This window comes from Callospermophilus lateralis, chromosome 11 (genome assembly GCF_048772815.1).
Source record: "Callospermophilus lateralis isolate mCalLat2 chromosome 11, mCalLat2.hap1, whole genome shotgun sequence".
Lineage (NCBI taxonomy): Eukaryota > Metazoa > Chordata > Mammalia > Rodentia > Sciuridae > Callospermophilus > Callospermophilus lateralis.
This window is the reverse complement of record NC_135315.1, coordinates 21,384,940-21,394,066: the sequence shown is the minus strand read 5'-3', so window position 1 is coordinate 21,394,066 and position 9,127 is coordinate 21,384,940. Positions and strand designations below refer to the sequence as shown.

Genomic DNA, 9,127 nt, shown 5'->3' with positions numbered 1-9,127 from the left:
TCAGGAAGGCACCCTCTGTTCACTCTTGTTGTTGGGTTTAGTGGATTTCTCTTCTATGGTGTGAACTCTGGATGAGAGAATTTTGCCACGAAGATCTAATTCTTCGACGACTGTTTTCACAATAGCGGTTTTAGATGAATCTAAAATTGACATATATGAATTTATTAAATTCATAAATGGGAGATCACTCATCATTTAAAACATCCAAAAAAATCTGAAGGCTTCACGCAGCTTTTGTTTACCTTTTATCTGATTTCCTGGTCCTCCGTGGCCTTTGGATTTGACACAAGATCTGTAAAAATCGATTTTGCATTCATTATTTTACTCTAAGGTTTGCTAAGAAAACCAAAAGACAAATATTTAAGGTAGGAGTTCACACTGAATGCAGAAATAACACAAGAAAGGTGTTTATACTTGATTTCAAATAATATTTAATAATATTAAATTGTCTTACTCATCATCTCCATCTATCAGGCGGCAGTAGGTCTCAATCTCCTTCTCCAGGTGGGCCTTGACGTCCATGAGCTGCTCATACTCTAGTTTCTGGCCCTCGGTCTCAGTCCTAACCTGGTGCAGCTGCTCCTCCAGGGCCCCGATCTGAGCCTGGATTTGTGCCAGCTGCGTGCAGTAGTTGCCCTCTGTCTCTGTCAAGGAGCACTCCAGGGAGTGTTTCTGTGGTTCGGTGAGACAGTTTTATAGAAAATGTTACCATACTGTTCAGAATGAGCCACATCACTTAAGAGATACAGACAGAAATCTCTGCAAAATGCAAATAATCAAAAAAAAAAAATCTGTCTGTTCACTACCGTTTCCTTTACTAGATGCCACAGTATTTTTTTTTTTTTCCATTTGTGAATGACATAACTAGTGGTGAATGTTACTCATAGGCCCAGGAGTATTAGAAAAAAATGAAATTGTTTCTACCTAGTGAAGAATCTAAAGAACCCTGATTGGGGCTGTGGCTGTGGCTCAGAGGTAGTGCACTTGCCTGGCATGTGTGAGGTACCGCATATAAATAAATAAAAATAAAGGTCTATCAACTTAAAAAAAAAAAAAAAAGGAATCCTGACCACACACCAATGTTTTGTGCTTGTGGGGTCTGGCACTTTGCCATTTTCCTAGAAGGTAAAAGTCCCCCTGCATTTTGATACCTCATTTCTAATCATGTGGCTGCCTCCTTTCATGTGGATTGCAGCTCTTCTATGAAAAAACAATTGTACCATCAATTGCATAAAGTTTGTATAAGTAGAATGAACTAAAGAAAAGAATTACCCTTTTAAGTTTTGAGTCGTTTGAATTGTAAGTGTATGAATCCCAATGAGTTTATATAGATGCACAGAGGGAATACCTGCTGTAATTTTACACTGAATGAAGACAGAAAAGTCTTACCCTTTTATATGCAAGAATTTTTGTATGATCCCTGATTTTGTATGCATTCATGGTTTCTTTTGTGAATAAATACTGGAGTTTCCTAGCCATAGCGGGAAAAGGATAGGCTTGGGAGGATAGCCTCGAAACTTTGAAGAGAAATTCTGTGGAACTCTGCGAATCACTTTTTTGAATCTCAGATTCAAATAATGAAATGAATTATAAAGCCTGTCCCACCCATGCCTCAGGATAATTGAGGGCAAAACTACTGGGCAAACCCTTAATGAAAAAGGTTATTATTGTCATTATGCATGTTTAGCTTTAGAGTCAATCTTACAGTCTCTACTTTGCTTCTTGTTTATGCCACTTAAAAAGAAACTTAAAAAGGAACTGAAGTGTTCTTAATTAGGTGGCCAAAAGGAATGCTAGATAAAGAAAGCAGGAAAGGTGCTAACAGCTTTCCATACACAATGGTTTTGATCTTTTGACTTGGGAGAGCAGATTTCTGAGCACCTCTAAATAACTGTATGTGTTAATTTACAACGCTTCATAATTATTAGCATCTAGATATAACTTCCAGGCAAAGGGCAGTATCCTATGTAAAATGCAAACGTGCCTTATGTCTACATAGTCATTTGTGGATAAAAATTCAAGTAAGTAACACGGGAAGAACATTCTCCTTAGATTCTTCCCTCAATTTCTAAAGGAAATCAGTTTTGTACTTGGGGACTCACCATCGCTAAGAGGGACTGCAGTTCAATCTCCAGGGTTTGAAGAGTACGTTTCAATTCCGTGAGTTCATTCCTAGCGGAGGTGGTGGCGCCAGCGTCGTCGGAAATCTGCTGCTGCAGCGAAGCGCTCTGCAACGTCAGGGGCTGGTGTCAGCGGACGTCCGCGTCCGCACCCAGCGCGGATAAGCGCGCCCCGCGTGGCTTTACCTTCTCCTGGAACCAGGCCTCGGCATCCCGGCGGTTCTGCTCAGCCAGGGCCTCGTACTCGGCTCGCATGTTGCCCAGCAGCACCGTGAGGTCCACCCCGGGGGCGGCATTCATCTCCACGTTCACGTTGCCTCCCGCGGCGCACTGCAAAGCCTGCATTTCCTGGGAGAGATTCGTTTAATCAGATCAGGATTTGACTGTTTTTTAATGAGCTGGACAGACAGCATCTGTATGGATAGAAGCATTTTGTAAGTTTTCTTTTGAGAGGGACAAATAGACACATTTCAAGAAATAATCTAAACCATAGGGAGAAACTGCCATGCTTCTTAGATATTAAGATATTTATCACCTGAAATTAATTTTTAATTTGGGAGGGAGGCAGACTGAAAGTCAAGGAGGTACAATGCCTACCTCCTCGTGATTCTTCTTGAGGTATGCCAGCTCCTCGGTGAGAGTTTCCAGCTGGACCTCAAGGTCAGTTCTGCACAAGGTCAGCTCATCCAGCACTCGGCGCAAGCCATTGATGTCTGCCTCCACGCTCTGGTGAAGGGCCAGTTCGTTCTCATACCTTACAGACATATTTGAAAAGTTCACTCTTAGTCATTAGACATTAATCACATCACTTTTTAGATTTTCATGAAACCCAAACTAAGATTTGTGATAAAACTGTTAAAATAACATGTAAAATTTTCATTTGGATCATTCACAGTACAATATATATTTATTTATTTGAAGCAAGAGAATGGAAATAGTCAAAATCCTCTTCCCTGTGACTTTTTCATTTGTGTTAGCCCCCCAACTTCCCAAGTGAGATGTGCTATTCTGCTAGCCACTCCAGTATGTATAAGCTTCAAAACAAATAATAAACAAAAGAAGAAAGCAGACCTCGCAGAACCTAAAAAAGAGGGGGTGTTTCTTAAGAGAACTTTTTGTGTGTTTCTCTTTAGCTCTACTTACTTCAGTCTGAAGTCATCAGCTGTTAGTCTCGCATTATCATTTTGCAGGATAACATTGGCATTACTTGTAGTTGCAGCAATTATCTGATAAATGGAGAGTTAGTTAAGAGTGAGGAAATTTAAAAAAAAAATCAAATTTCTTTGAATAAGGTTCCCTATGAAATTATGATGGTATTTATGGCAATATTAATGGCACCTGTATCTAATATTTACATATGGGAAATTGAAGTATGTTCTCTTTTATTCCCATTCTATCCTAAAAAAAAAAAAAAAAAAAAAAAAAAAAAAAAAACTCTTTCCATAGGAAAGATTATAAATACAAAGTTGGAGACACTCACTGGCCAGATTTTAATATTTTAATATTACTAAAAACATACATGCATACCTAAAACCAGATGATGGTTGGGCCATGTTCAAAGGTCAGAATTTTAATAGAAATTATTTTAATCTTGATAAGGAACTACCAAAATTTAGAAGCTGAGCTCAAAGTCCTGTCCTGACAGCTTACACATCTGTGTGTATATGTGTGGCTAACTACTCTCATGAATTTTAACACCCATAACATTATGTTTCTTACCTGGTTCCTAAGGTCATCGATTATTGGAAAGTATCTGCTGTAATCATGATCAAGACCTCGGCAAGAACCAGGTCCAAATTTCTCATACCACCCCTTGATCTTCTGTTCCAGGTCAGCGTTGGCCTCCTCTAGTGCTCGAACATTCTCCAGGTAGGAGGCCAAGCGGTCATTGAGGTTCTGCATGGTCACCTTCTCATTGCCAGAGAGGAGGCCGTTTTCGTTCCTGGTGAAGGTAGCGCAAGAAGCACTTCCCCCGCCCAGCACTCCACCATAGCCTCCTGCCGCTGAGCTGCCCCCAAAGGCACAAGAGAAGCCACTTCCAATGCCTGGCACACCGCATGCATTTCCGGCCCCAAAGCTGGCTTCCCCACCAGAGAGCCTCACGGAGCCTGCACCCCCACAGGAGCCCAGCCCTCTGGATGAGGAAGAAAAGCGCACAGACATGATGCCCACACTGGAGGGTTGCTCTAATGGCGAGACTCTCCTACTCAGTTCATTTTGCTTTATATACACATCATCAGGGTGTTTCTTGATGAACTTTGCTACTCATAGCAAAATGGTGTTTGCCAGCTCATTGTGAATTATCCATAATTGGGTGATGTTTTTTAATGAACGTCTTTACCCGACTGTGTCCATTTCTGTAGGTGGATAGTTAGTACCTTGAGGTTATTTGTTATCTCTGGAATGGGGCAGGGTGGAGTATTATCAAGGTTATTAAAGGGATACTTTTCCAATTTAGTGTGAGTAACCCTTCCTGTCTTCCATGTTTTAGGAATATAAAATTCCTATATGAATAAAACAGTGTGATAGACCAATTTCTCTTTCCCTTCCCAAACTAACAACATTGCATTTTCTCCAGAAGGCAAAGCCTCATCGTCATGGCTTTCTTTCAGATATGTTGAAAATGTCAAGACTATGGACCCATGAGAGGGAGAAGGCCAGGTCCTCAGAGAAAACTGAGGAACTAAATGGGATCTTCTTTGGAGACAGAAAGTCTTTCCTTGATCCTTATCCCTCCTGAATTACCATTTCGTCTCCACTGGCTTTCTGTCTAAGCTCCATTGCTAATCAGGTTGAGCAAGGGGATAGGGTAACCTGTCTGCGTCTCAGCTTTCCCAGCTTTATATGTTAGCTTCTATACTCCCTTCTCATCTCTACATTTCTCATTTTGCTACATTTCTTCCTTTCACTCTTTCTGGAATACTTTTCTGCAGATTCTTTCTTCCTCTTCACTTTCTACTGTTTCCTGATTTTGCTCCCACTACTTTATAGAGTTAGTGATTAAGATCACTGATCACTGCACATAGCTGATCCACTCATTGTTCCTTATAGTGATTCTCCTGCAGTCTCTTGGTTGATTGAGCTTGAGACAGTTGCTTTCTGAGATTCTTCTACATCTCTGGTCGCTTCCATTCATAACTTCTGCGTCCTACATTTTGTCATTCCTTCCGGTTTGTGGTTGGCGTGTAGGACTCTTCTTGAGGTTAGCTTTTACCTTGGTGGCTGGCCATTCTTTATATTGCCACTCCCCTTACCCATCTCTTTGCCTCTCTTCATCTTATTTTTTCCAACTGTTCTTTTTTCTTCTTAAAATTAAAAATTATTTGAGATCTTGCATTTACCAAGAATGATTAACATCACTTCAGTTCTATAGGCTGAAAATGAAGTTGCTAAGAATATAAAATTTCAAGACCCAATAAATGAGCTTGCAAAGAAAGCCAGAAAAATTTTCTAATTAAAAAGAAATTACCTTATTAAGTATGACAACTTGTTGTATTACCTAAACTTATGACACCAAAGTATTATTTTTTTGCAGTTTGTAAGTTTATGTTGTTAGATATGTGTCACTATTATCTTTGTCTCAGTTTTTTTAACCTTTATTTTATTTTTATGTGGTGCTGCGAATTGAACTCAGGGCCTCACACATGCTAGGTGAGCGCTGTACTGCTGAGCCACAACCCCAACCCATTATCTCATGTTTTAAGTAATAAAATATTTTTAAAAGAAAAACATCCTGGTCTTTTAGGATTCCCAAAGTTACATTTCAAATAAAATAAACATATGAAGAAATAAACCGCATACAATTAATAAGAGCCAACACTACTGCCTGAAGACACAAAAGACCAACAAGGACGAAATTACAAGATGGTATATACAAAACAGTGTGCTTCTAATATATATGAAATGAAAGAGAGGACTGGAGTCATTACCAATTAACATGTGATTCTCAAAGAAGATCAGCTCTATTTAAAAAAATAAAAATTTACTATCTAAAAAAATAAAAATTTAATATCTAAAATGGCTGATAGATTAAAAGAAAATAAGTGAACAGCAGAAAAGACAGAAGGATATTATTGTAAGTGTGTGTGGGGGGATGGGGGAGAAGAGAGGTTAAGAGAAAGAGATTTTGAAAATTTATTTATTTTGCCATAAGGTGCCACTATAAGGGATGGAACTCAGGACCTTGCACATGCTGGGCAAGTGCCATGCCACAGAATTTACCCCCTACCCCCTAGGGAGAAAAATGTTAAAGCTGCCAGAGAGAAATTAGAAATCATCTACAAAGGAAGTGTGATTAGATTTCAGAAGCTCCCCACATGCAAAATAGAAATTAGAAATACTGGAATAATCTCTATAAAATACTGAGAAAATATATTTATTAAAATTGAATACCAACCCAAAGTATCTTTCACAAATTCTGGGAAATGGTAGCAATGGTGGCAGAGTTTTTGAAGCTCCACATGAAAATCCTGTAGAACAATCATCTCCTCAAATCAAAGACCAGGTACAATATTAACAACAAATCTAGATGACAATGTGTTATCATGAACCTCAACGTGTAAGCTGGTAGAACGAACTACCATCAACCACAAGACCTGCATATTATAAGCATTTCTGTGGGACCCGGAGGGAATTCGGAGGCATCTGAAGAATATGATTATGGGAGAATTCCAAAAAGCCAACTAAAAATTATAGCAGGTGAATTTGAGAAGAGCTGGGGTGCAGGGAGAGTTCTGCTTACCCCTGGTGAGTGAAAAGATTCTTCCAGAAGATCAGAAGAAAGTGAAGCAGTTTGGGCTCTGTGAGTTCTCAAAAGTGATCAGTCACGGCTTCTCACCAGAGGAGTAGTCCATGATAAGGAGAAAATGCTGGGAGAGGGATCCCACTGATCAAGATAGGATCATAGAGAGGGAGGAGACAGAGGGTCCAGGGACAAGTCGGGGGAGGGGAGATGGGAAGTTTCAGAAATCAAGCCAACGTGGTTTTGAGTTCTAGGTTTAAATAAGAAACAGGAGCTTTGGGAATTAGAAGGTTAGAAAATCTATTTGGAATTGTGACTCACTTTAGAAGTTAAGGAACATGAATTGCCAATAAAAATGAACAAAGGAGGGCTGAGACTGTAGCTCAGTGGCAGAGCATTTGCCTTGCAAGTGTGAGGCTCTGGGGTTTCATTCCTCAGCACCACATAAAAATGAATAAAAGTATTGTGTCCATCTACAACTAAAAATATTTTTTAAAATGACAGGAGAAGGAGGGGGAGGGGGAAGAAAAAGAGGCAGCAACGTAAATCTTAGAGGTGAGGTGACCGAATTTAGAAAAGAATTAGAAATAAAAGGAAAAAAAAAAATCATTAAACTAAGTAAGATATAATCATAGGAAATGAGAAGTTTAGGGGAAGTGAGTCCCCAGAAGAAAAAAAAACATATTCTGGAAATACACAGTTTTAAATAAGCCATCAGTAAATACTGTTTGATAGTATATTAGAGACCATGTATTATCCCAAGGGAGTTATTTACAGGAAGTGGTAATTTACTTCCTTGCAAAGAGCTCCCACAAATTTTGGGTGTTTGTTGAAGTAAGGAATAGCAGATTGTGATTGCCGCTTTAACAACTAACTACCCTGGCACAGTGGTTCAATTGCCTCTCTTTCACATGGAGACCGATTTCTTGGAATTCCTGCCAGTTCAGAAACCCCATATAGCAAAAAGCAGTATGAATCTTCAAGCACCAGAGAAAAATATAAAGTCATTAGGGAACACCTAGGGAACTCAGGGAGCCCTGGAATTCTGCAAAGCAAAAATCATAGAACTGAAGGCCATGGTCAGTTCTCACACTCCTAGGAAGGAAGGACAGATTTAAGACTACAGCTTGAGGACCAGATGTTTCCTTCCAACCTGTGAACCCAGTGGGATTTAAAAGAAATTCACCTGACTTTAATTCTACATTCATTCCTTTGCTGAATAGATACATAGGGATTTCTGGCAAGAAATGTTGCACGGGAGTTGTTTTCCTTATAAGTCATTTCACATCGACAGCAACCTGACTACAAAGTGCAAAGGCCCCTTCTGTGCTCTACGGGGCCCTGCTGTGGAAAACAGACCACCATGAAGACAGTGTCTTAAAAAAATCAACGAGTTATGAGCATACACGATGAGCAGGGATGGCTTTGTGGATCTGAAGCTTGTGTAGTTGCACAGGATCTTACGTTCAGAAGACCCCCACACTTGGATTAATGCTCTTTGTGCCCATCTTGAAATTCTTAATAATTCTATTTTGGGACTTGTGTCTTTTAAGTGAATTCTGATGGGACCCATGAGGCATATGAGTGAGCAGAGGAGTATGCGAGGTATGTTTATATGCAGTTGGTCCTTATTGCCTCTGTGGTGTGTAGCGCGTGCAATGCCAGTATGTGTTGCATTCTGGTGGACCTGCGATGCACAGGGGTCCAGCAATACACAAAGTGAGTATAAAATCAGTACGTTCCATCTCTGCCTAAGTGAGCCAGGTCTCTGACTTTTCATGCTAGTCTTTTCATGCAAACCAGCACTTGCTTCAAATGCAGAAAGTGTTGGCATTCCCAAGAACCATGAATGACCCAGGAACTCTACCATAGCACCTTTACTTTCCTGTAATGGCCAACCACATATGCTGGAAATAATGATATGTCAACCCAGAGTTCCTTTTGCTTTCAGTCTTTTCTTATGCATCAGTAAATCAAGGGTAGAGCATGTTGGTAGAATGTGCATATATAAAGAAGTAGAATAGGGCTGTAGGTGTATCCCAAAGGTAGAATGCTTGCCTAGCATGTGCAAGGCCCCGGTTCAATCCCTAGTATGGCAAACAAAACAAAACAAAACAAAATAAAAATGGTTAAGTTTGTTTTGAGTAGTGTTCCCACTGTTTTGGGGAAAACAAAAATACACTTGCATGTAAGAGCAACAAGATAGGAATTGGGTAATTTCAGTGTTCTGTGTATAAGTTAAATGTTCTTAGGGCTGGATTTAAAG

At 39.8% G+C, this 9,127-nt stretch overlaps 1 protein-coding gene across 1 annotated transcript; it reads right to left on the bottom strand.

Moving 5' to 3' along the window:
* Krt27 (keratin 27) lies at positions 1 to 4,283 on the bottom strand. The gene is made up of 8 exons (XM_076869221.2): positions 3,840 to 4,283; positions 3,264 to 3,346; positions 2,718 to 2,874; positions 2,307 to 2,468; positions 2,103 to 2,228; positions 455 to 672; positions 243 to 292; positions 1 to 140 (listed from the first exon to the last, which is right to left on the bottom strand). Exons 1-8 carry the CDS (start codon positions 4,281 to 4,283, stop codon positions 1 to 3), a joined length of 1,380 nt encoding a protein of 459 aa, XP_076725336.2.
* Between the last annotated feature and the right edge of the window lie 4,844 nt (positions 4,284 to 9,127).